Below are 26,493 nucleotides of genomic sequence, written 5' to 3'. Positions count from 1 at the left end.
TAGTTTATAGGAACTGAGACGTTTACACAAGCTTCACAATACACAAATTATACATGGTGATTTCATTCATAGCTGACTGTCATATTAGACTATTTGAGAAAAAAATTAAATAACATTTTTGTATTATTTTCTTGGCAGTGTGAAAATGGTGCATTTAGACCATCATAAAAATAAATATTGTTTACACAGAATAAATGTTTAAATCACATAAAAAGAAGAAAATGTTGCAAACATTCACAGTAAAGTGGGGTTGTACTTTAACAGGCAAGATTATTTCTAAAATATTTACCTCAGCTTTGCTTGCAATAATTTCTCATGAAATACACACCAGACACAAGCCTGCACACAAAACATTCGATAACAAAAGGCAGACAAAAACATAAGCATCTCTTTATTTTCATTTGCCATTCCAGAATCTGTGAAAGCCAAATATCATTCATCACTTCGATCACCCAAAATAAAATGTGCTTTTTGATTTCAAGAAAACAGACATTCATTTGCTTTATATTGTTGGAGTTTATTTTGGCAAAGCAGTGACTATCTCATTTAGTGTCAGTCACCAGAAAAGCCTGCACAAATTGTTAATGGTAAACCGGCGGCAGAAAGCAACACATCACCAGGTGAAAAGCACAGCCCTGTTATGTGCACGTGTGTCAATGTTATTAGTGCTCCGCGCTCTTTGGAGTATACTCAGTATGATCCGATGCATTGCTTACTCTATGTGTAGAATGACTCAAGAGTGCTGCACATCAAACAGGATGTGTGGGTTACATCAGCCATTGTGTTGCCTGTGTGTGTGTGTGTTCCTAATACTGCTGGCAAGGGAAAAAAGCTCATATGTTAGCAGAGAGGTCTAGAGTTAGATGATCCACACACGCACGCGCACACACACACACGCTGTAGCTACGTGAATTATCTAAAAGTTTCAAGCTTTCCCCCGTCGCTGTCCGCCGTTCCTCCTACATTCAGCTTTGATGCTGCTGAAATGTAAGACTGTAAAAATGGCTGATTGTAATTCAAATGATAAACCACAAAAAAAACTAAAAATCCAGCTGTTCGAAATTGAAAAAACAACCAAAAAGATGCAGGCCTGAAAAGAAAAACAAAAAAGCCTTCTCCGATATTTCTGCGCTGAGCTTCAGTCTTTCTTCCCAGCCCGTCTGGGCTGTCATCAATGTGATACTCTTGTCCATCGTTAGATTTAAACAAAAAGAGCATGTTTTGTTAAAATGCCATGGGCTGTTCAACCCCATCCAAGTTTTCTCCAGGTTTAAACTTAAAGGTGATTTATGGACCGTCTTCCTCTTCAAAGTTCATCCCTGTGAGAAACAGAAGTCAAATGTAAGGAAGGGCAGAAAAGAAGAGCAGCATGCAGGAAATAAAACCACTACAATCGTGCAAACAGAAAGTCAAGAGTTAGAATTGCATGCAAACTTTAACAAAGGCTCTCACAGTAAAATACAGTTATTGTTTTTTGTCTACATCTCACAGAGTAGAAGACCAAACAGAATAAATGGATAGTTGGGTTTTAGTGTCTTCAAATTGACAAAGTAGCCATGCTCTTGAAAACCAAGAATATGCCTTCACACTGCTGCTATTTCTTTTGTGTTTGGGTTCCAAAAATACGACTATGATTTTCAAATTTCATTAGTCTGGCAGGTTTTATTGACCCAATTTGGGTCTACGAGTTAAAAAAAAAGATGAAGGAAACGTGCAGCTTAGTTGGTATGGTATGGAAGAAGCAAAAAATGTCGACAAGCAGCAAAATGCAGCCCCTTGTGATCCATTGCCTGCTCCAAGCCACACCATTTCACCTTTGCCACTGTGAGAAGGAGAGAGGGGGAGGAAGGGGAGAAGGAAGTCACTTCCACCTGGACCACTGCTTTTCTCTGTCTGTTAAAGGCACATAAATCACCCCCATCAAGGGCTTCATTTTGGTGCTGCCGTCCTCCAACTTGTCGTACTGCTCCAGCATCTGGTTTCCACCAGCCGGGCCGACGGGCAGAATCAGCCGGCCGCCCGGCTTCAGCTGATCCAGAAGCTGGGAGAGAAACGGGGCTTTAAAAAGGCATTCCAGCACTGCTATTTAAATCCTGTTTGAAACACAAAATTGCATTAAATTTGTTTTCTCTTTAAGTGCTCGTTTCCACTACTTCTTCTGAAGTGAATTGGGAGAATGTGACCTTGATCATCAGCTCTTAAAGTATTCAGAGGGACTCACAGCTTGAGGGACAGTCGGTGCTGCTGCGCCAACATGGATAGCATCGTAAGGCGCTTCCTCAGGATGGCCCATCCGCCCGTCCCCCACTGAAACACACACGACACACAACAGACATTCTGATTCTGCATATGATATTTATTGTTATTTTTGTCTGCTCATTGATTACACTGACCTTTTCAAACATTGCTGTGCTGGCAGCTCTTCTTCGTGTCTTTGTCTGACTTCTGACTGTTTTCAATTAGTTATTATTATTCAGTTTAAGAAATGTCACAAATACCCAAAGATATAAAGCTGGGTGATATTTTCACTCAACTCATAGATACGGCATCAGTATTATGACAATTTTAAAAGGATGGCATCTGGTTTACACTTCAAGAAATGTCCAAATCTAAAATAGCTTACTCTGGTATGAGCTTACTAAAGCAGCTCTTCTGATGTTAATGTTTGACACCCAATAGGTTGCGTTTTGTTAAAACTGCTTTTTATTGATTACTTATAAACCAAAATAATGTCAAAGAAAATGTAAGTACAGTATATTGTTTAGCACTATCCTGCAAACGCAATTAATGACCGAAATTGTTCAGGGATTGGAATTTATTTTCTGACAGCCGATAAATCGAGACACAAGAAAGAGAAGATTCCTGAACTGCTACAGTATGTTTGCCCACCCACACTAACAATCTGTCAAAACATTGTGGCAACAACTTTTTTTAAAAATCAAACGAAAAACAGAAAGCGTGTCTGTTAACCGCCTACTTTTTATTAATCTCCTGGTTGTGTCAGCACTGCGGCGCAGGTGAAAGTAGGAACACTGCTCAATTATTTAGCACTGCACTATCCTGTCTACTGAGCTGCTGTTCCTTTAGTTCCTCGCTGAAGAGAAGACAGCAAAAGTTGGTTCATAGAACAAACACAAACACAAAATGACTGTTACCTTTCATCATTGACATCTCACCTATTAGTGTGACTCTGCCCGATGTTATCAAACTGGGGTCGTCTTTCGTCACATTGTTAATAGAATCGTCTACCAGCTCTTTGATGTGATCAATTCCTATAACTTTCCCTTTAGGACCTACCTGTGGAGCACAGAGGGAGGAACAGTGCTCAGTTCACACAAGAACATCACCACAACATCAAACATGTTTTATCTGTCTTTATGTTATCTTGATTGGTTGACAAGCTAATCAATCAATCAGAATATGCCGCCAAGGAGAAATCGTATGCGTTTACCCGTCATGTGTGGCTCACCATTCGTGCGAAGCAAGCGGACAGGATTCCACTGCCGGAGCCGACGTCCAGAGCTTTTGCTCCCTCATACAGCTGGTCGTGTAGGAGCTCCAGGGCATAGGCGTGCTGGGTGGAGAGGACGTCAACAAGGAAACTGCATTTCAACCCATCAGTCAGCATTCACATTGCATCAGACACTGACTGTGACAAGGTCAACATCACCCAGTTAGCTGACTGACATAACAACTTATCTCCTTCTGCTCCTTCAGAGCTGCAATGATTAATCCATTAGTTGTCAACTATTAAATGAATCACCATCTATTCTGACTATCAATTCATTGGTTTGATCAAGTTTTAAAGAAAAACTGTTAAAAATGGTATGAATACAGCATTGTCAATGTGAATATTTACAAGTTTTTTACTCCTCTATGATAGTAAACTAATTGTCTCTGAGTTGTGGACAAAACAAGACATTAAGGGCATCATGCTGGGCTTTTAGAAACACTAAGCAACATGTTTTCATCATTTTATGACATTTTATAAACCTTAAAATTGTGTAACCCTAACCCTTCAGCCCTTATTATTTTCATTATCAATTTATTTGATAAGTTATTAGTGTTTTACAATTATTCCAGCAACTGTCATTTGCCCCTAAATGTAACATCAAATATCTATTTACCAAATCTTTACAATCTTTCATCCTCAATCCATTTAAAGGATGCATGTTCCTACTTTTTTCCATGAGAAAGGAGTTAATGTAAACCTTCTTTTACAGTGGAGCTGCAACTTACGGATATTTGTATTTTATGTATTGTATTGATTAATGTACCAATTGTCTTCAATATTACATGGGTAACTGTTCAGCCTATAGAATGTCATCAACAAAGTGTCATCTTCAAATTGCTTCTTTTGTCCCACCAACAGTCCAGAACCAAAATACTTTTCAATTGTCATCATAAATAACAATGAAAACAAGCAAATCTTTACATTTGAGATGCTGGAACCAAAATATTTTGATATTTTTGCTTGAAAAATAACAGAAAAGATTAATTGATTGGCAAAATAGTTATATTTATGTTGTTAATGAATGTTCTTTCGATTGACTGACGAATGAATAGACTAATTGCTTGTCAAAGCTTACATGCCAACATCACAAAAATATAGCAAATTAGATTTGATGAGATTAGATTTGTTAACTGACATTTTAGAGCCACTAAAATATTTGATTAGATTTAGAATGAAAAGGTGAAAGACAATTTTTCTGACTGCATCTCTTTGTTATCTACGTACTGAATGACTGAATGAGAGCAAGCTTTATTAAAACAACTGCAGGGATTCACAGGATGCAGAAATGTGTGAGTCTTTTATAGTCATACCATGTGTGGAGCACTGATGGTCGCTTGATAGCCTTTAGGTTAAAAGAGAGGAAGAGGCTCGGTTAGTTCATCCCTCTGACATCAGGCCGTATTTTGAGTGTATTGCAATGCACGAATGATGGCGTGACCAGACGTACCTATTGACTGGGGCGAGTCCATGTATGGGTTACACCTAGAGAAATGGGCTCGGTCTGTGGCCAGCATGACTTCATAGACCTTGTCAGACTTAATAATGCCATTTTCTGGGGATGGAAAAGAGTTTGTGTCACCATGAGTTATGGAAACATGAACAAACACCAGGCAGGAATATATTACATAACCCTGTATCAGATGCAAAGAGAAATGCATAACACACAAACACACACACACACACACAAAGAAAGAGTGAGTTTGGGGATTATTTAGGCATTACACAACCAAATATAAAATGACTGGTACATTTGGGTTGTACAATATATGACAAACAACCATCAGTCGCCTTCTGTCCCTTTATAGCTCTTGATGTATTAGACCATTTTAGGCAATTTTCCAAATCAGTGAGCAGGACTACTCTGCGGCAAAATTGAATTCATCAGCTAATTCACTGGATTTAACAGATATAAACACTCCTGTCTGCATATTTTATCCATTACACCCCTTTTTCAATTGATTTTCCAGAACCTTTCCTATGTGCAAGTCACAGAATAAATTAGATATACGCTTGCAGAGGATTTTATCCATGCCAACCGATACTATGGTAATGGTACATAAACTGAGAAAAACAGTATATTCTATATCAAGTATGCATGAAGCAGTGCTTTGAAGGATGTGAGCATTACAGGGAACTCTCCAGATAATATTTAAATGAAAATGAGCTTGGGAATTTTAAGGAATGTTTGACAATTTCAATATAAAAACTTTACAAATTACAAATTCTTGCTTATCCAAAATATCAAAATGAAAAGACAAAATAATGGTATGAGAAAATGTATCAAAATACAAGCACATTTTAATAAAAAAACAAAAAACAAAAGGGAATTCTATACAAACTGACATTATTACATCTCAGCCTTTGTTAAAATGTAGTCATCATTTCGTCGTGTTTCGTTTGATTGATCTTTTCTTTTAACTCCTAATTAAGCCCAATCTGATTTTGCTACAAACATGGTCAGTGGTTAAAATGTCAAACAAACCTAATCTATTATCGATGATTAACCGAAAATGTATTGCAGAGGTAGCTGACTCTTGATTACAGATATCACTAAAAATGTACATCCCTATTTTCATCTCAGCTTGATAACTGACCACTGTAGTGAATATATCTTGAATATTTATTATCTATTATAATTATTTCAATTGATATTTTCTTTTAACCAGCAGACAGTCGTCTAAACTAAAATACAGTTTATAACTTATCAACTCCTTCTGCAAGTTTTTCAAGCTATCTGTTAGCTTGATTGGGCATGCTAATTAAAGAGTTTTAATTGGTGTATTTCAGTTCATTCTTGTTAAATGATTCAACTCATTTTATTAAAGTTCAGCTCAAGTAAACTGTTTATTCGTTATTTCTACTAGAGGTTTTTTCAATTATGTCTGCTTTTGATATGGTAAAACATTTTGTTACTGTCTGCATTAGACTTTGTAAATACATTCTGGGCAAATAGACCCTACACTTTTATTTTATTTCCGTTATTTCTCATAAATTCCTGTTAATTGCCATGGAAAGTTTCCACCCTGAATACCCCTGGAATCTTGCAACCATAGCAGGGAGTTAGCAGTGGAAAATACTGAGACATAGAGGAATAAAAAGTTTGAGTATGAAAATGAAGTTGCAAATAGCCATGTGTTCGGTATGAAAAACTGATAATCGCATAGGAAATAGAGGACAAAGTGAAGTTGGCAGCATACAGACGGGAAATCTCACACATCTGTCAATGACATGAACTGAACAACACAAGGTCCAACAGTGTCAGAGTTTATAGACGTGTGGTGGAAGACACCAAAATATAACTCCACGAAGAAGTGTCAGTGTCTTCAGAATAATCCCTCATAACAGGTTCCTGTAGCAGCTGGGGCCAAAAGGTGGGAGAAGCCAAGGACAGCAGGCGCTGCTCTCATTACCGACTCGACTCATCCCAGAGCTGTGTGCCGCTTTAGGATACGTTACAAATAAACCGTACAGGCTGCCAGATGGATGCCGACTAGAGATTTCTGAAATGTAAATAACCTGTCAGGGAAGGTTTCAAGCTGCCAGAATTGAAATTGTCTTTGCAAGCTCAGGAAAAGCAAACCAATTTTATGTTGTTTTTTAAACTATAAATCCATTTAGTAAACAGCCCTCCAACACATAAGTATCTGCTATGAATTCATGAGGCAGTTGAGGCTTAACTGAATGGATTTGTCTGAACTGGTACTGCTTGCACTGACCAGTCCGGAACATTGGTCAGGGGGACACGAACAATTACAAAAAGTTGTGAATTAGCATGCATCCTGAGTGTGACCTGCTTGAATCCAGATTATGCAAATTGAGGGTTAAATTTAAGACATTTCTGTGTCAAAATAGGTCAGTGTCCAGTAAAGAGTTCAATGAGGAAGAGCAGAAAAGCAAAGTAGTGACCACTTCAGAATAAGAACATGTAACACAACATCTTTATAGTGGCTAATTAAATGTTTTGACTTGAAAAGATGTTCTTAGACTAATGAAAGAGAACAAGCATTTGCATAATTGGCACAAACCATGAGGGGCTGCTTCTGAATTTGACTTAAAAGCCTTTTTGAGAATGATTAATGTGGATTTCCAGCATTTTATTATCCTGCATTACTGAGAGGCTGCTTTTAACTACCCTCTCAATATCAAAATGCAGGACTGCAATCTTTTTATCAGTATTTAACTGAGATATATAATAATGCCTGCTGCAAAGAAACATTAAGTTAGAACTATTTAAAAGCAAATGGATCTTGTTTGGCCACAGTCCCCAAACCATGCAGCTTTTGGCAAAACACTTGCTGCTGATCTGTCTTTTGCAATGCTATGCTGAACTGCACAGAATATAAATAGCACTGGTAGATACTTTATATTGAAAGCGGTCTTGGATATGGGAGTCTGCAGCCGTGATCTCGTTGAATATGATTTTGCTTTCTGCAAGTAAGAAACAGCAGGTCGGATCATAGCTCGCATGTTGATAAAATGGGTGTAAATCACAATCACATAGCACAATGCACTCCCATCTGATAGCAGAATTAACCATGTGGCATCAATGGCAACGATTATACTGGACTTAGCACCGGATAACAGCCGTGTAGCAGGGTGGTAACGTTACACTGAGTCACTGATATTTTCTGCAGCCACTGTCGTTTGACCTAACAACTAGCTGCCACTGTGCCATAGCATGCTGTCTCATTCAATCACCCGCATACAAAGTCACTGTAGAAACTGACCTCACATGTCCAGCTGCCAGTGTCATTCATGTTAAAGTATAGTGAATGGTACAGGCATGATAGCCATCAATGAATGTGGGCAGGGCACTTAGCAGCGCGGCTAGCGCTACTAGCTAGCTACAACGTCCCAAATGACGCACATAGAGCTAGCAGGCTAAGTTAACCTGACACAAAACTAAAGCTGCACAAAAAAGCTGCAACTATGCGTAAGAAGCATGTGTATTTATTGTTAATTTATTCTCTGCAACGATGGAGGCATTCGCCTGTTCCACGGCATAAACGTGGTTTGAGAGGGGGGTGGAGAGAGGTAACGCTAGGTCAACAACAACATACCACCTAGCTTAGCAACAAGCTAGCTACCGCTCGCGTGATGACCCCCAGCCGCTAAACTAAACCGTTTTCGGTCAACCTGCTCGTGAATACGTCGGTGCTGCCACCGCACAAAAAAATCGGACTTACTGCGGAGGTTGTTCACAAGCTCTGCGTGGCTGGCTCCTCCAGATTTCCAGGCCATTATTAAACAGACTTTGCGGAGTAAGTAGACAGCAGCTGTCAGTGCCGCGCCTGCGCCAACGGTTTTGCCGATGAAGCTGACAACCTCCAGAGCAGACGGCGGAACGGCGGATACGTCACCAGACATCCAGGATGATTTTACTGCTGGGCGGTTTATCTAACGCAGACCCCCATGCAGAGCAGTGTAATTTCACAAAATAATTAATCTGTTAAGATATGAGCCTTAGCTAATGTTAATTGCACTGGGGAAAAACACATTGATCAGTCAGTGCACAGTCAGATTTGCCGCAGTAACATAGACGGTGGCCGCTAAGTGGAGTGCGACACATGTAGTAGTAAATGTGAGAGGAAAGTCGGCCGATTTGGTAGTTTGACCTTACAGGGCCACCGTAGCTACGTACAAAGCAGCAGGCGCGTACATTCTGATGTTGCTCATGAATGCTAAGCTAACACCAACAGTCGTTTTTATCATTTATCAAACTGAGTGAGAGTGTATTGTTTCAATGGAGAGTGTAAATGCTAAGTACGTGTCCCAGAAAATCAGTAAAACCAGATGGAGACCAGTTTCACATTCGTCTTTGCAGCAACCAGACATCTTTGCGACTGGCTCGTGGGATAACGAGGTTGGCAAGTTGTCATTGAGTGTTAATGTTTATGATAATCGTGACTGCCAAACTTCATAGAGAAATCACTGAATTGTATGCGATTTTTCTAATAGCCTAAGTCACACGTGTTGTAACAGTCAGAACACGATTTGAGACCTGTTGTGAATCCTAAATTGACATTTCGGTATGATATATTTATGCTAAATGTGCCTGCCAAGAGCTCTCTTAATTCTCTGCGATGTTGGTAAATGGCGGTGCTGTGCACATTGTAACTGTCACAATACAACTGGAGACATGTTTCATAGGTATGAAATATTTATGGGAAATGCGACTGCCAAACTTCATAGAAAAATCACCTAATTGTATTCGATTATTCTGATTGGCTAACTCACAGATGTTGTACCGGTCAAAACACGATTGAAGACAAATGAATCATCAGGTGTCATTTCGGCATCTACAATATGTATGATAATTGTGACTGCCAAACTGCATAGAAACATTATATGCGATTTTCCTATTTGGGGGGCTTGCCAATGAACACTTGACAACACCAATATTTTTTTCTGTTACAGGACAACAAGATTTCATTTTGGTCCATTGGGAATAATGGAACTACCGGCATGGATGATGGATTTGAAGGAGACCCACAGCTGCTGTGTGAACACAAACATGATGGAGATGTTCTGGACCTTCAAGTAAGGCACTCATGGGAATCCAAATTAATATACCAGCCCATAATTGGTGCGAAAATAAAGAATATTAAAGTTTCCTCTACTAGGAAGTTAGTTTCATCTGTACAATTGTTCTTCCTCTTCTCTTCATCCCCAATATCTTAAATGTGTACTCCTAACAGAGTGAAGCTTATTGAGGTTTTTTTTTTTTTTAGTTAAGGGAACATGAGGCCAGGGATTATTGTGGCACAAAAAAAAATGGAATGAATTCAACTAATGGAGACACTGAATTTCATGACATTTAAAAAGAATTTGTATTTAATAAGATTTAGCCACATCTGTCTGAAACCCAATCGTCCTAATCTAGTATTGGCTGATTGAATTGGTGCATCCCTAATTCAATAAAGTTAGACTTTGTTTTGCAGAGAGAATCTATTGTGTGGTTAAAAAAAAATGATTAAAAGGGGAATTTGTTGCTATCGATGATTTGTTGCTGAGTGCAACTTAAATGCACAATACTTTGCAATACGAGGACAAATAGGATCTTTAACAAAGCGTGATAGACATCATAAACATGGACTATGCATTACACTCTACTATTAATGTGACATCTTTGTTAATTTCAGGCAGGAAAGGATGCCAACTTCCCCTATCTGGGAGGTTCCAGGTTCCAGGGCTAATTTCACCTTTGTCCCAAAAATGTTTTGTTTGTTTTATCAGTTTTTGGACCAAGACAGAATTGTCACAGCGTCGTCAACTGGAGCTGTCACCATTTTCCGCCACCACCAAAACAGTCAGGTACCCACAAGCCCAGTCTTCCACATATGCAATTTTCATGTGCACAAAGAGGTCATCTGTAATGAGGCTTTAACATGGGGACAGGTTACAGCCTCTCACAAATGAGAACATGTTGGTAATATAAACACTGTTTGGCCTGTCATGATATGTTTTCCCATTCATTTTAAGACCATTTCATGCCACTGATCTAATGATAATATGATAACACAGTAACGTGATTACACTCTTTGAAAGAGCAATGAATTTGAATTCTTAGAAATGTTCAGACCAGATTAGGAATGAAATATGTTAAAAAACACATGGGTCTGATAATAGTAGGGAAAACCCTGCTAGTTATTCTGTCATTATGTTGGCTAAAATGTTCTCTTAGATTCTTATGTGATCAGCCACGCATGTAAACACAATGGGCAACATTGAGGTCAGCAGAAATTATCAAAGACATGTACATACATCTTAAGTCGATAAGACATGCACAATAAGTTGATAAAGTAACATCACGACAGGCCAAAAACAGTATTACTAATAATATTAAGGGATGGTTTATTTTAAAAGTCACATTTGGCTTGGCTCTTAACATTGATCTTAACCAGAAATAATTCAACGCTAAACTAACCCAGCTTGACTCACAGATAATTAAAATGTATATCCTGGCGTTAAAACAGTATAATATAAATTTTAGTTATATTAAGTACAGACCAGGAGTGCAGTACAAGGAAGTGAATGCTGCACAAACAGTTTAACTGGATATATAACATACTTGTGTGATCAATATTGCGATTTCCTACATATTCTCTTCCTTGTATGCAGACGATATCAGTTTCTCAGAGCTGGGCAAGAGCGCATCGTTACCCTTGTGACAATGCTCCCTGTACTGGTGTTGTGTGCAGCAGTCCTGAGATCGTCACCGTCGGTGAAGACGGCAGGATCATCGTCTTCAGAGCCGACCAGGAGGGAGTGGTTCGGGTTATAGGTGGGATTAGGCTATAGCTCTTGTAACTACACCATCGTGTCACATTAAAATACACACAGGAGCACATTTGTCAGCAAAGGATGGCATCTAAGTATAATGTGACAAACGTGTTTTTTCGACCACTGCCAGAGAATGCGGACAGCAGCACGATCCATGCCGTGACTTACCTGAGGACATCAGAGATTTTGACAGTGAACTCTATCGGCCAGCTCAAGCTGTTTGATTTCAGACAGCAGAGCAACTCGCCATCCCAGATTCTCTCTCTGTAAGACCAACAATAAGATTTGTCTGTTCTGCTCCTTCCTTGCTGCATTTTGTACTTGAATTCGGTTATAAGAAATTCAGATTCAGTGTTCTCATTTCAGGTCAGGCGATAGAGTCCCTCTGCACTGTGTGGACAGACATCCGAACCAACAGCACATTGTGGCCACAGGAGGGCAGGATGGCATGCTCTGTGTCTGGGATGTGAGACAAGGCAACACACCCTTCTCACTCATGGAGGCACACTCTGCTGAAAGTAAGACTTCATTTTAAGCAGATGATTTGATGTTACAATGGCAGATGTTTTCTCTTTGCAGGGACCTTTGCTTTGTTTGATTAGTAACGTATAAATGTTTTTCTGGTTTGCTGCACAGTGTGGGAAGTCCACTTCCACCCATCCAACCCAGATCATCTGTTTACATGCTCAGAGGATGGTTCACTGCTGCACTGGGAGACTTCCTCACCTTCAGACATGCCCTCCTTCTTACAAGGCAAGTCAAATGATTCTGTCTGTATTTCAGTTGAGCCAGTAGAGAGATATTACATTCTTTTTTTCCAAAGAAAAGACTGCAAGGTGCTGCCAAGAAACAGCAATTTACTACAAAACAGGAAGTAATGTAAACGCCATTTCTACCGTGACAAGACATCAGGCCAAGTTTTACAATCATGCACCTACCATGTTCACCAGCTTTGTAATGTAAGTATTGTAGGGTTTTTAAAAAAATGCAGGGTGTTATTGTGTAAATTAAGTAGGCTGATTCCCTCACAAGAGTTTGAAGTGAAGGCTGATGGGAAAAGGTGTAAAAACAGCCTGCTTTTGGGCACCTTGTTTGCCTCTAGAAACATTTTTGTCTTTCTTTCAAAATCAAAGTTTTGACAAATTTAACTTTTTTTTTTCATTGTTTTTGTCTGTTTCAAAGAGTTAAGTAATTATAGAATCAAGTTGTGCTTCAGTTTTTCTGGATCAGGCTGTCAGCAGTCACTTCTGACCTACCAAAACCTAAAACAGTCACCAGATTTTATCAGCAAATTGCTGCATCAAGAGTTGATTTATGCGGAGCAGCACAATCATATGATATATGATGATAACAGCAGCTTCTGTATTAATCATAGAGTATTTATGTATTACATGTATTAGTCACACAACCCTATCTGTTATCTTTTGGTTGTTGTGGTGATTGTAAAAAACACTGAGTCAGCCAATGTGATACAGACTGCCAAGATGTAAAAAGCTATATATAAGGTATATCAACATGCCAAGGAAACTATACACAAACATAAGAACAGTCAAGTAATCATAATAGTTCCCTAAGATATTAAGAGATAGTTTATTAATTGTTTTGCAGGTGGCAGGAACAACAGCATGATATCTCGCAGTGCAATGGCCCCTGCTGGAGGGAACCAGTCCCTGATCAACGCCTGGCTCAGCGGAGACTCCAGTAAAGGCCGTCTGGAGACGACTCACATGCTGCCCAGCCAGACGCTGTCCGTCAACAGTTTGGATGTACTCGGACAATGTCTTGTCTGTGGGACTGACGGAGAGGCTATTTTTGTCAACAGACAGGTCCCGGTTTAAAAGATTTGTTAGTGTACAGGACAAGATCTGTTTATTTCCAGTCAAGACATGTTTTATTGTCTCTTTCAAACATACAGTGTGCCCAAAATACTGCGTTCAAAAGGTTTTTTCTTGTGTATTTGTCTGTCATATATGTACACTATCGCGTATTTCTATTGCAGCTTGAGTGATGGATCATCTTGGATTAAAGTTTGTTTTTTAGATCATTCCAAGCAGAGTATTAAAACTCAGCTGTACTTTAGTATGGATGACATTTAAAACTGTTTTGAAATAAATGATGAATGAAAAAGCCTTTACACAAATGTCTCATGCATCTATTGATGTTTTTGTTAAAATCAAAGATAGAAATCCAAGGTGCATCATGAATACTATAGTTGCAATCACTATTGACCTATTTTTCTCATTAACCTGTTGAATACTGTGGAATTATATTAAGTTCAAATGACAATCAAAAATTAAAATGAAATATTTACTTTTTTACGTGTTCAGGAGCGACAGGTGAATAGATGATGGGGGGGGGGGAGTACAAAGAAGAATTTGCAAGACGTCCCTTGATAATACCTGCAGTAGTGAAAGACTACTGCTGTTTGCAGTATTGGCCCTCAGTGTTACCAAGATTGTCCCATTTTTTTAATTAAAATTTAACAAAAGTACACTTTCTGTGGAAATCGTTTTAATTTAGCCCACCTGTTCCCTCTACCTGGATGTGTTTTTAACTTATCAGCATGTCAGCTAACTACCATGTATTATACAGCTGCATTATTGTAGAAATGCACTACACTATTGTGTGAACATTTATTAGGGTATATCTTGTTTAATGCTCATTTTTGATTTAATATGACAAATATTTACTGAATTTTTTTGGTTCTTATTGCTATTTTATTTTTAGAATTGGTTAAAATGCTATAAAAAAGGTTCATACATTATTTTTGTTTCTTTATTTGTATGGTTTTTGGTTGTTTTGAATCATTAAAACCCACATCCGGAGCCACTTTTATTAGATATTTTATTTTGAAACTTGCAAGAACCGGATGTGTGTCGCTCTTCCGTGTCTAGCTTGTTGCTGTTGTACTTGTCATTCAGACATCCCAGGAATTCAACACGACAAGGAACAAGCCAGCTCGGCACAACAAGGACATTTTAAGTTAAACTCTCGTCCTTGACGCCCAATAAGGTCAAGGAAATATCGTTTGTTGTCAAAATAGGAAAAGTGTCAAGGAAGGCGGGAGATACAGACTGTGGTAAGTTGTCAGACACGGCTAACAGCTAACCAACTGTTGCCAGTTGTGTTGCCGAGCTAGCAGCTAGTTCGCAACCTGTTGTTGAATTAGCCTAGCAGCAAATGGATGCCTTTAACACCCAGGCCGCGGAGCAACTGCTGGGCTTTCGACTTATTGCAAAGTAAGGTCGCGATTACTTCAGTTTGCAGCTCACGAGTCGCCATATCTCGGAGAAATTTGGACGAATGCGACAAACAATTTAATTTTAGCGTACTTAACGCAGCACGATCAGCGTTAATGTAGCTAGCGCTCTGCTAGCCCCGTGTTGGTAGCGACGCTAGCAAGGGGACGGGCTCTTGTTTTGTTAGGGAATACTTTACTTTGAGCAATAAGTGTAGCCTAATGTGAAATCGTAAAGCATTGAAATACAACGTTTCTGCAGCTAAAGTAACATACTTAATGTGTCAGTCTGATTTCCAATAATCATATGTCTAATGTCTATCTCTTCGTATCTGCTATTAGCCCTTTCAACATCTCATTTGTCCAACCAGTCCAATAATGAAATATGTACTCTGGATGTATGCGCATCTCACATTGTCTTTTTTATTTTTTATTTCTATCAGTAGAATGCAGATGTGAGGTCAGACCAGTGCCACCCTTTTCTGCAACCCTGGACTGAGTGACATCTTCTTCATCCCCTTCATCGTCATCATACATGCTCTTACATGAAGAGAGGGGAGAAACCCGAAGGATACAGGCAGATGAGACCCAAAACATTTCCCACCAGTAACTACAGTGGCAACAGCCAACAGATGCTGCAGGAAATAAGGAACAGCCTACGCAACTTGTCCAAACCCTCTGACCCACCTAAAGTGGAAATTGGTGGAGCTGGAAAAATGCTTCCTGAGGACCCAAGGCAACAGGGGCGCTGCAGCAACCCCAAAAACCCCTACCATAAGGCTTTGCAGGAGATCCGCAAATCCCTGATGCCTTTTGCCAATGAGCCCAACACCTCAGGCCCCGATGTGAACAAACACATGTCGCAGGAACCACCGTTTGTTGGCTTTGACGAGGTGAGTGTTTTTAGTTTGTCTGTTTGTTTTTTACCGAAACCAGTTGTTGGGAACAATTGTGGAGGGATTTCATTCTAAATATAACTCTGTTATTGACAATAATCACTCTGTGTACTTTGTGTACTGGAGCATTATTTGAAAAATGAAAAGTATGCAAAGTGGAATGACGACGGGCTTGTACAGGTGTCATTACAAAAGCGGTTTCTGAGTTGGCGGTGGCCACTTGTTTTGAGCCAGTGAATGCAATCCTGGTATGAAGTTGCACAGTGTGCATTGCAGTAATTTTCAGTCGAAACAAGTTTAAGCTGTTGGGAAAAGCTTACTTGCTGATTTGCATCATATTATTTTGCAGCTATTGTCATGATTGTATTGTGTTTTTTTTTTAAGCAAGACCTCTAAACAGTCCCCAGTTCCAGCTTCTCCAGTGTGAGGATTTGTGGCTTTTCTCTGTTGTATATCATTGTAAAGTGAATAAGTTTGGGATTTGAACTGATGGTTGGACAAAATAGTAAACTGAAAGATGTACAGTTGGGATTTGTTACTGTTGTAGAACCTTTTACAGACAAAAGCATTAATTAAGTAACCAAGAAAATAATTTGCAGATTAATAGAAAATAAAATCGTTTTAGTTGCGTCTTTTCGTCAATTTAATTGACTTTTGAACACTGTAAAAATGCTATAACAAATGTGTTTTACAGCTCATTTGCACAAGAAACCAAACTCCAACCAAACTTTTAATTTTCATCTTTTTTGCCTTGTGAACAGAGCAATATTCGCAGTGTGGGGGCAGATTACATGAGTAAGGTGAGCTACCAGGACTCGATGAGGGAACAGATGGCTGCTTCCAATCCCAGCGCTACAGGTCTGAAAGCCCAAGGTACGTAACTGTCCACTGGGACTTAATGCTGGGTTTCCTCTTTTATTTTCCATTGAGGTGTGTTCATTCAGCCATGATAATGTTTAGCTTAGCTTGAAGAAATGACAATACACACTGACAAAATGAGAGTGAGTCACTGCATCATGTAATGGAACAAGTTGACTGGAAATGAGGTTTTTGGTTTTCATTTCAGAATGCGCTCTCAATGTGGCACATTCAAGGAAAGTCATGACAATATGTTGGAAACTGTTTTTGGTTTCAATAGGTATTTAGTGATGTTGACGACTGGTCTGGACCTTTTTATTTAAAAAAAAATACAATGTGAGGAAATGCTGATCATGGGTGTATTTTACCACAAGCCATGTTATACTTAACGCTTCATAATTTTAGCTTCCATTCCTATTGCATTTAAAAACATTGTACATACCAAGTTAATTACTGAGTCTTGGAAACATGGTTCTGAGGAGAGAGCATACCATACTTATGCGTGCATGTCTGTGTGTGAATTTAACATATTTTAGACAGTGCAACAACTGTTGGCTGCAAAAAAACTAATTAAGACCTTTATTTTAGTTTCAGTTTAAAACAGACTTTGGTTTTAATTATCGTGATACAAGGACATAGTGTTACAACTTTATTTTTCTCAATCACTTTGATTGTGATTTTGCCTTTTTTGTGTCTGCAGGAGCTCCACATATCCAGCAGGCTGTGCTGAGGAGGCCGAGCTGGAAAGGCTCGAAGGAGTCTTTGGCTCCTCGACACGGTCCTCTCATGGTGGATGGAATGATGTACCGCTCAGACAGCCCTGGACCACCTCCTGCCTTCCCACAGGGTCACCCTGCCAACAGCCAGAGAGTCAATCCTCCACTGCCGCCTCAGGTGCGCAGTGTAACACCTCCACCAAACCGCGGTGCCATGCCTCCTGCACCATCCTGGGAAAGCAACCCATCAACCAAGCGCTACTCTGGCAACATGGACTACCTTGTGCCCCGCATCTCTCCTGTACCCCAGGGGGCCTGGCCCGATGGCTACCAAGCTGCAGCACCTCAGAATCAGCGTGGGATCAGCCCGGTGCCTATGGGCCACCAGCCCATCATAATGCAAGCCTCCGGGGGGAATAAGTTCACCTTCCCCTCTAGCTGGTCACAGAGTGGCTCCCCACAGACAGACTACATGGCCGGAGGCAGCAGGCAGCCTCCTCCCCCGTACCCGGTCAATCAGAGCAGCCGGCACAGTCCCACTGACCAGATGCAGGCAGGAGGACCTGCGTCATCTCCCTCTTACATCAACGGTGGAAACATCCCTCAGTCCATGATGGTTCCAACCCGGAACAGTCACAACCTTGACATGTACAACATAGGTCCTCCTCAGTCCTGGTCTCAGGCTCCCAACCAGCCCCAGTCTTCCTCTGGCAACAGCAGCAATCAGGATCTGTCCCCATCATGGCAGCACAACATGCCAGTCCGCTCTAACTCCTTCAACAACCACCAGCTGAATGGCAGACAGGCCCACCCCGCCAGTTCCCAGCCCTCTGCCACCACGGTCACTGCCATCACCCAGGCTCCTATCCTGCAGCCAGTCAAAAGCATGCGTGTCCAGAAACCTGAGTTACACACTGCTGTCGCTCCAACACACCCTCCGTGGATGCAGCAGGCTCCACCCCCTCCAGCTGCACCTGCTTACCAAGAGCCCCCAGCCCCTGTACCCCAGATCCCCGTTGTAGCAGAAGTCCCCAGCTACCAGGGCCCCCCTCCACCCTATCCTAAACATCTCCTCCAGCAGCAGGCTGCACCCTCCCCCCCTGCCTACGACCCAGGGGCCAATAAGCTCGGCACAGGTAGAGAGGAGCCCGCTGAAGAGGAGAGCAGCGGCGGCGACAGCTCCCGAGACAAGCCAGCAGAAACCCCTGAAAGCACCACAGCGACAGAGAAGGAGAAGAAGCAAATCACAACATCGCCAGTTCCTGTCCGCCGCAACAAGAGGGATGAAGAGCGGAGAGGGGAGTGTGGGAGAGTTGCACTGTACTCCCCGCAGGCCTTTAAGTTCTTCATGGAGCAACATGTGGAGAATATCCTAAAGAACCATCAGCAGAGGATTCGGAGGAGAAAGCAGCTGGAAAGTGAAATGAATAGGGTGAGAACATCAATCACCATAGTCACATAATTTTCTAATTGTATTTTAAACTTTTGCTATTTAAAAGTAAACCTGTCACTCTTTTCAAACTTTTTTTCTTACTATCTTGTGATCACTGTATCTCTCTGTGATTGTCTTTTTCATGCTGTTTTATATTTTCTTAGCTGTTCTTTCTCTTCCTTTCTCCCCTTGCTGTCACTAACAGCTGATCTAAAAAAGGTAAAGGTGTCTCTGCTGTCTTGTGCGACAGAATAGTCCACACACATCGGTTATTCAAGTAAGATTGTGTTGAGAGTCTGGTCTTCTGTATTTTAAACGTACTACATGCAGCATGTTGTGGCGGGAGGAAATGCATGCGACTCGATGACCTCTATCTCACTGCTCACTGCTAAGTCACTGCTCGAGCATTTTTGTTTTGGACTACAGCAATGTTTAACACATGAGAAAAATGTGTTATGTTTATAGATAATTTCTGATGCATCTTGTACTGGTTTTCTTCAGTGTATACAGTTTCTACCTAACCAGGACTACTTGTGTGTTTTTATGCAACTTTTTTTAACCATTTTGAGGTCATGTGGCCCATTAAATACATCTTCACTCTGTCCTGTCCTCAGGTGGGTTTGTCTTCAGAAGCTCAGGAGCAGATGCGGATGATGCTCTGCCAGAAAGAGTCCAACTACATACGGCTAAAGCGGGCCAAGATGGATAAATCTATGTTCAAACGAATCAAGACCCTTGGCATCGGAGCCTTTGGTGAGGTGTGCTTGGCCAGAAAAGAGGACACAGGAGCGCTGTACGCCATGAAAACGCTCCGTAAGAAGGATGTGCTGCTGAGAAACCAGGTGGCCCACGTCAAGGCAGAGAGGGACATCCTGGCTGAGGCTGACAACGAGTGGGTGGTGCGTCTGTACTACTCTTTCCAAGATAAGGACAACCTGTACTTTGTCATGGAGTACATACCTGGAGGGGACATGATGAGCCTTCTCATCCGACTCGGCATCTTCAAAGAAGAGCTGGCTCAGTTCTACATCGCAGAGCTCACCTGCGCCGTGGAGAGTGTCCACAAGATGGGCTTCATTCACCGAGACATCAAGCCTGATAACATCCTCATAGACCGAGATGGACACATAAAGCTGACCGACTTCGGCCTTTGCACCGGCTTCCGCTGGACGCACGACTCCAAGTATTACCAGAGTGGTAGGTCTTACTTTTTCATTAACTAGCAGTTCGTCTAAAATGTTGAATTATCCTCATCTTTAAAATGCAAACCATACCTTCTCAAATGAGATCTTGTATTAGAATTTTTTGCTGGGAAAAGGAGCAAAATCAAATTACCTGTGGTGTGATGGATTATGTGGAAAATTCAGCTTAAAGTAAAATTCCACATTATTTTATGAGGGCGAATTTTTTTTATCTTATTCATTAGCAATTAATTTGACAGTTGGTGTCTTCATTCATTCGGTATATACAGAAAATGCACATCAGAGCTCAAGTCGACTTCTTCAGATTACTTTTTGTCCCAAAACCCAATAATAATTTAAGAGGCTGGAACCAGTAAATTTGGTGAAACTTTGCATTAACATGCAATTCACAAAATTCTTTGCCAATACATTTTCTGTCAGTTGACAAATCTTTTCAGCACTCTGGTTCGCCTTACAACAGAAATGCTGTCCCTCTGTTTTTTGTTTTTTTTCAAACATGGAGGGCACAATGCCAGTAATGAGTAAGGTATTAAAAGTGTTGAAGTGTCAGTCTTAAGGTGTGTACTAATGTGACAAAGGCAGCTGGTATGCAGGTCACTAGGTCCACCTTCAGAAAGATTGTTCAGGTATTTTACAAGTAATTTAACCCAGTCAACTTGTTTTTTGTCTTAAATCGGTGAGCAAAAAATAAACAGCAATGTGTAATGTAATTCGGAGCTCCTTTAAACTGCCAGGAACAAATTTCTCTGCTGCTGAACCTGCTGTATGGAAATAATGAGTCCAAATAATAACTCTTGGCTTCAAAAATCCACATTCCTGGAACCCTTCATGAGACACAGTGAGATGTCACATGCAGTGAATACTTTGGAAATCATGAAAACACTAAATGGAAGAACCATATACCTGGTAGAAAACCACATCTGTTGAGTATAGTAATGAGCACTGTGTTGTGTGGTCTCTTTCCAGGTGACCATGTGAGGCAGGACAGCATGGACTTCAGTAAGGAATGGGAAGATCCAGCCAACTGCCGCTGCTCAGACCGCCTGAAACCTCTGGAGAGGAGAAAGGCCCGGCAGCACCAGCGCTGTTTGGCACATTCACTGGTGGGGACGCCCAATTATATCGCGCCAGAAGTGCTGCTGCGAACAGGTACAGTGGACCTGCTGCAGGACGGTCGTTGTATTGTACTGTATTTAGTAAATTATGCAACCTTTTTCCCCTGACAGTTTCCGATTCCTCAACTTAAGGTATCTGCAGATCTGGTGTACCAATCCAATCCCATTGTCTTTTTATATAATAAAAAAGACAATGGGATTGCATTGGTACAATAAATGTAGTTATTTTTACAGCTCTACTAAGTGAAAATGGGGCAACCATTATTAATTATATGCTTTAATATTATTGTAATTATGAGTCTAATGAGAGATGAGGCCTGGAAGAGAGACATTCTAACATTGTCCTTGCTTACAAAGTCTGAAAAGTAAACTTGGAGAGCATGGAGGGTTGAGCTGGCTCTCATCACAGCCCAGAGCATTTGTGCATGCAGAACAGGAATTGTTCCCTTGCTGCTTTTTATGTGTTCAGGTTTGAGACTAGATATAAACAGAATAGCTCCACTTCTTGCTCTCTTTATCGCTCTTGGCCTATTTTTCTGTGCATCGGACACGTCTCCCTTTTTTTCCAAAGCTGATTTGGATGTTTGTACCTCAAAAACAGTAGAAGCTTCAGATAATTTGCATGAGCCTTACTTGAAACTTTTCTAGATGTTGTTGCAGAGTGACTGACACCTTTTAATCTCCTCCAGGATACACCCAGCTCTGTGATTGGTGGAGTGTTGGTGTGATCTTGTATGAGATGGTTGTCGGACAGCCCCCCTTCTTAGCGACCACACCCCTGGAGACACAGCTGAAGGTATGTGAAGCACCTGCAGTGAAAGGTTTAGCACCTACAGTCTGCATTGTTTCTAATGTTGTCTCTGCTGTTGTAACTAGGTGATAAACTGGAAGAGTATGCTGCACATTCCCCCGCCAGCCAAGCTCAGCCCAGAGGCGTCAGATCTTATAGTCAAATTGTGCCGCGGCCCAGAGGACCGCCTCGGCCATAACGGCGCTGACGAAATCAAAGCTCATCCTTTCTTCAAGACCATCGACTTCTCAAGCGACCTGCGGCAGCAGGTGGCGCCCTACATCCCCACCATCGCCCACTCCACAGACACTTCAAACTTCGACCCTGTGGATCCGGATAAACTGTGGAGCAGCGACAGTGATGGCGAGGACAACCTCAACGACACCCTCAACGGCTGGTTCCGCAATGGCAAACATCCAGAACACGCCTTCTACGAGTTCACCTTCCGCCGCTTCTTCGATGACAACGGCCACCCGTACAGCTGCCCCAAACCTATCGAGTACGAGGGTTATGACGGGGACGAGGCGGACTCAGAGGGCCCGGCACAGGAGGCAGCCAGCAGCTCAGCCAATCAGGGCCGAGACCTGGTCTACGTGTAGGACTGAGGACTGAGCTGCTTGTACATAACGAGTTCATGGAGGGTGTGTGTGTGTGTGAAGGGGATTTAAATCCTTGAACATAGGAACATATGTTTGTAGGAGTCAGAATACTCGACAGCAAACGGTCACACTACAAGTTAAAGGAAAAATGATGGGACAACATGCTTATTTCCTTTCTTGCCGAAGTAAAGATTAAAAGGTCAACGGTACTCATGTTTGTATAGTAAATATAAAGCTACAGCCAGCAGCAACTTAGCCTAGCAAAAACACTGGAAATGGTTCCTTTTTAAGAGTCACTGGTCAACAAGATATTTGCCCAAACAGCAACCAGGAAGAGACAGCAAGATAAGATACAAGAAAGACTCTGTACTGAATAATTCATCAAAATATTGTCGATACTGCAATATGGCCGAGTACAACATAGAAATATAAATGAAGCACTGGAGCAGCCTTCAAGTCATATCCTTCACACAGAAGGGAACATGAAGGTTCTGTACAAATAACAGCAAAAGTCACCAGGTGTTGATGGGAAATTAGAAATGATCATTTTAAAATCCTTTTCAGCGATAGTGTAATGCGAAATTTAGGATTACAAATTTCAAATTGCATTTATTTGAAATCCTAATAGCACTGTGAACTGGTTGTACTTTGACACATTTTTTAATCATAAAGAGATTTGTTAAAGAAGACATCTGTTTCTTACAGTCTGCCTGTTTCCCCATTCCCAGTCTTTATTCTAAGCTGAGCTCACATGCTCCACCTCTGTGTTTACCGTACAGTCATGAAGTGGCATCAATCTGTTGGCAAGAAAGAAAATCCCCAAAAATCATTCTTTCCTTTAACGTTTCCTTTAATGCATGAAAGGTACACTGTATCATGTGTTCAGAGGAAGCAGGAAAAAAATCAGGGTGCTCTCCTTGACAACTTATGGCAACCCCCCCCCCCCCTTAAAGCCTTAATTTATTTAAGAAACTGTAACTGGTGATGCTAGTGTAGATGCTGTTTGAGTGTGGGAACTTCTTGTTGTTGGAATTACATTTTAATGGTAAAAAAAAAAAATCGTCTTAATTTATATTTTCATGTCTGTTGCAATGGGGATTTAGTGTTGTGACTTGTAGAAATTTGCAGGGATAAATTGCTCTAATTATTCATTGCTGTGCCTTTTTCTTGATCTTTTTTCACCAAATATACAGAGGGTTAATAATCAGACTGGCATTTTAAATGAGAGTAGCAGTAGCTGATTGAACTACAGTAGCTTTTTGTTGTTTTATTTTTCTAATTTATACCTAAAATGTATTTATAAATTAAGTTGTATACAGTTGATGTAAATATTTTTCTCCTCCCAGTCAGCTGATTTTCTTTTTTTTTTCTTAGGGCAGGCCCTCGTCAGTGTCCACTGCTGCTGCCTTCTGTCGATATGTTGTGTGCTTTTCTGTCTCAACACTAACTCACAGGACTCTGAATGCATTTACATCGTTTGTTTTACTAAACCTCTTTCATCACAATTCATTCTTCATGCTCGTCTCTCAACCAAAGCACTAAATAGGTGGGTTTTGACTTTTTCTTTTCCAACAACCCATTGTTAGAAAATAATGATCACAGGATCGTGAAGTTATAAAGCAGACATGCATCATGGTACTCTACACCGTCTCTGCTCCCGTCTTTGAGCAACACTAAAGCTGACCGTCACGTGCCTCTGTATTGATTTTCAAAATATAAACTGGACTGATGGACTGACGGTGGAGAGCGGAACGGCTCTCCATCACAAACGATGATTTTGTAACCCGCTGTACTTTTTTGTTTGTGTTTAGGAAAAGATCTCTGAATGTAGTTATGGACTTAATGGTGACCACTGGCCTTCTGCACTGGTTTTGTGTTTTCGTTGTAAGTGAGAGAATTTTATTTTTGTGTACATCGTTGCTCTGTGAGGTTGGGTACAGGGGAAGAGGGTGATAAATAAAGAATGTAAAGAACAAAACATGTTGGACATGCACACCAACCGTGTTGTATTATTATTAGTATCATCAAGTAGAAACCGATGACAGGGCCGGAGATTTTGATGAGGGCTGCAGCGATCAATCGATTAAGTCAATATTTGGATAATCCAGTAAATTGTTTCAGTCATTTTTTTCTCCTCTATGGCAGTAAACTGATTGTCTTTGGGTGTGGATTTCCTGACATTTTAGCGAGTGAAAATACAAATTGACAGTCATTGTGATTGTAAACAGTCATTAATTGCAGCCCTAAAATTGTCACCATCAATTAACCTTATTGATAACAAGGTCTTTAAAATGTCAAAAGAAATCCCTGTCTTAGTTTAGTGAAGCAGACAATCTGCAGTGTAACTAGTTACTAAAGTTAGAGTGGAATAGATGTAGTGGAGTGAAAAGGACAATATTTGCCTCCAAATGTGGTGAAGTTAAAGTGGCAGAAAATGGGGGAAAAAAAGTGAGTAAATGTACTTACATTTCATCACTGCAGACTAAACTTTTTTAAGAAACTCCCCGACGCTCTTCTGGGTCAAAACATCTAAGTTTACACACGCGACTAAATTTAATCTGGTGGTTTTTAATCATTGCAGTGCAGGATAATACATCTTGGAAAGCCATCAAAAATGTCACCTGTGTTGTCTATAATGCTGAAGAAATACTTTTAATCAAAGGTATTAAAGTATTCAATGATCTTAGATGCTGAAATGTCATGTTGTTACAGGGAAATGTCTAGAACTTTGAACCTCAACCTTTAAAAAGGCCCCTCAAGAACGGTTCATTTCCACTTCCACTTTGCATTTAACAGATCTTCCACGTGAACACTGTGAAAAAAACACATTGTCCTTTAGTTATAAGTATTAGAAACTTTGCAGATAGCTCACTGATGAGAGTTTCCACACGGATAAAAGCTCAACATGAAAACTATTGTGAAGAGGGAAGTGTTCTGACATAGACGGATGTGGACCACAGTTTAGTGTGGTCAGACTAGAGGAGGCAGGCTGGTGTGATCAATTTAAGGCTGCAGCCACCAGAGGGCGCCACACAAAGAGCAGTCACAGCAGCAGTCACTGGGGTATAACGGGCTCCTCTTAAAGCCGAGTGAACCAACAGCAAACCCTTTCACTTCTGATTTTTCAACATATATCAAGCAGGTTTTTTTTTTTTTATCAATCTATCCTACTACATGGTTTCGTCCCTTAGGTCTGTTATTTTTATTGCAAAATGCAACACAAAGTATCCATCACCTCATTCCAACACTGAAATGCAAGTCTTCATTCTGGGATTTTGGAGATAGTTTCACATATCAACATTCCGCCGAGGCAGACATATAATGTATAATTCTACTCACAGATTACTTTATTTCTCTCTGTTTTTCAAAGTTAATCCGTCAAAAGAAGTTAGTTTGACCCTAAAAGTTCCCACCTGAAATAAGTTACTTGTCGAGCAGACAGTAAAAAAATAGATTCATAAAGTTTGAAAACTCTTCTGCAATTGACATTAATGCAGCTCTTTTGTATTTGGATATCAGCGGTCGTCCACAGTGCGGCCCCTGACGGTTCACAGGGACTTGATTCATCTGCATGAAAATAAGCAGCAAGACATTTGCTTATACCGTGTGGCACAAACCAGGGACCAGAAATAAAGTCACCAGTGAGGAAGGCATTGAAAACTTGACTCAAAAAGGCAAACAATCGATTCTGACGTTTAATTCTGTGCTTTCTTATCATGTATCCCGTTTTTTTGCAGCCTCGCATAAGGAAACAAAAAGGGCAGCTCAGTCTGATCGTCAGGCTTGACGAGCAGCGCCATAATGAACCATTAATGACATCCAAAGTGGCTGCATGCCACTCGATCAGCAA

The 26,493-nt window shown here is 40.7% G+C and overlaps 3 protein-coding genes across 12 annotated transcripts; 2 read left to right on the top strand and 1 right to left on the bottom strand.

Moving 5' to 3' along the window:
* Positions 1 to 250: 250 nt before the first annotated feature.
* On the bottom strand, positions 251 to 9,049 carry pcmt (protein-L-isoaspartate (D-aspartate) O-methyltransferase). 5 transcript variants are annotated; one of them, XM_030405466.1, is made up of 8 exons: positions 8,701 to 8,858; positions 4,962 to 5,066; positions 4,825 to 4,856; positions 3,470 to 3,574; positions 3,177 to 3,297; positions 2,222 to 2,307; positions 1,815 to 2,041; positions 251 to 1,319 (listed from the first exon to the last, which is right to left on the bottom strand). In XM_030405466.1, the coding sequence occupies exons 1-7, from the start codon at positions 8,753 to 8,755 to the stop codon at positions 1,862 to 1,864; spliced, it is 684 nt and encodes a 227-aa protein (XP_030261326.1). In that variant the 5' UTR covers positions 8,756 to 8,858; the 3' UTR covers positions 251 to 1,319; positions 1,815 to 1,861. The 5 variants fall into 5 exon arrangements, with proteins under 5 accessions (XP_030261326.1, XP_030261325.1, XP_030261327.1 ...); XM_030405465.1 differs by having other exon boundaries at positions 1,872 to 2,041; XM_030405467.1 differs by having other exon boundaries at positions 371 to 1,319; positions 1,916 to 2,041; positions 8,701 to 9,049.
* Positions 9,050 to 9,104: 55 nt separating this feature from the next.
* Positions 9,105 to 13,931, top strand: nup43 (nucleoporin 43). 2 transcript variants are annotated; one of them, XM_030405464.1, is made up of 8 exons: positions 9,105 to 9,377; positions 9,932 to 10,054; positions 10,751 to 10,828; positions 11,636 to 11,798; positions 11,928 to 12,063; positions 12,164 to 12,315; positions 12,434 to 12,550; positions 13,406 to 13,931. In XM_030405464.1, the coding sequence occupies exons 1-8, from the start codon at positions 9,258 to 9,260 to the stop codon at positions 13,633 to 13,635; spliced, it is 1,119 nt and encodes a 372-aa protein (XP_030261324.1). In that variant the 5' UTR covers positions 9,105 to 9,257; the 3' UTR covers positions 13,636 to 13,931. The 2 variants fall into 2 exon arrangements, with proteins under 2 accessions (XP_030261324.1, XP_030261323.1); XM_030405463.1 differs by having other exon boundaries at positions 10,657 to 10,828.
* Positions 13,932 to 14,691: 760 nt separating this feature from the next.
* On the top strand, positions 14,692 to 24,636 carry lats1 (large tumor suppressor kinase 1). 5 transcript variants are annotated; one of them, XM_030405679.1, is made up of 8 exons: positions 14,692 to 14,876; positions 15,482 to 15,928; positions 16,693 to 16,804; positions 17,490 to 18,937; positions 19,552 to 20,134; positions 21,106 to 21,288; positions 21,944 to 22,050; positions 22,131 to 24,636. In XM_030405679.1, exons 2-8 carry the CDS (start codon positions 15,581 to 15,583, stop codon positions 22,641 to 22,643), a joined length of 3,294 nt encoding a protein of 1,097 aa, XP_030261539.1. In that variant the 5' UTR covers positions 14,692 to 14,876; positions 15,482 to 15,580; the 3' UTR covers positions 22,644 to 24,636. The 5 variants fall into 5 exon arrangements, with proteins under 5 accessions (XP_030261539.1, XP_030261540.1, XP_030261543.1 ...); XM_030405680.1 differs by having other exon boundaries at positions 15,479 to 15,928; XM_030405681.1 differs by lacking the exon at positions 14,692 to 14,876 and adding an exon at positions 14,960 to 15,036 and having other exon boundaries at positions 15,479 to 15,928.
* The last annotated feature ends 1,857 nt before the right edge of the window (positions 24,637 to 26,493 follow it).

This window comes from Sparus aurata, chromosome 22, assembly GCF_900880675.1.
Source record: "Sparus aurata chromosome 22, fSpaAur1.1, whole genome shotgun sequence".
Classification (NCBI taxonomy): domain Eukaryota; kingdom Metazoa; phylum Chordata; class Actinopteri; order Spariformes; family Sparidae; genus Sparus; species Sparus aurata.
The sequence above is the reverse complement of the archived record's forward strand: the minus strand, read 5'-3'. Positions and strand labels throughout refer to the sequence as shown.

Excerpts from the sequence above, each read along its gene's own strand:
- pcmt (XM_030405467.1), bottom strand. The coding sequence starts at position 8,881 with ATGTCTGGTGACGTATCCGCCGTTCCGCCGTCTGCTCTGGAGGTTGTC. Across the intron at positions 3,575-4,824 it reads CCATCAGTGCTCCACACATG|CACGCCTATGCCCTGGAGCT; the intron begins GTATGACTATAA and ends CTCTCCACCCAG. Across the intron at positions 2,308-3,176 it reads GGGCAGAGTCACACTAATAG|TGGGGGACGGGCGGATGGGC; the intron begins GTGAGATGTCAA and ends TGTGTGTTTCAG.
- nup43 (XM_030405463.1), top strand. The coding sequence starts at position 9,271 with ATGCTAAGTACGTGTCCCAGAAAATCAGTAAAACCAGATGGAGACCAG. Across the intron at positions 10,055-10,656 it reads GAGATGTTCTGGACCTTCAA|GCAGGAAAGGATGCCAACTT; the intron begins GTAAGGCACTCA and ends TGTTAATTTCAG. Across the intron at positions 11,799-11,927 it reads GGGAGTGGTTCGGGTTATAG|AGAATGCGGACAGCAGCACG; the intron begins GTGGGATTAGGC and ends GACCACTGCCAG.
- lats1 (XM_030405679.1), top strand. The coding sequence starts at position 15,581 with ATGAAGAGAGGGGAGAAACCCGAAGGATACAGGCAGATGAGACCCAAA. Across the intron at positions 15,929-16,692 it reads CGTTTGTTGGCTTTGACGAG|AGCAATATTCGCAGTGTGGG; the intron begins GTGAGTGTTTTT and ends CCTTGTGAACAG. Across the intron at positions 22,051-22,130 it reads CCCTGGAGACACAGCTGAAG|GTGATAAACTGGAAGAGTAT; the intron begins GTATGTGAAGCA and ends TGTTGTAACTAG.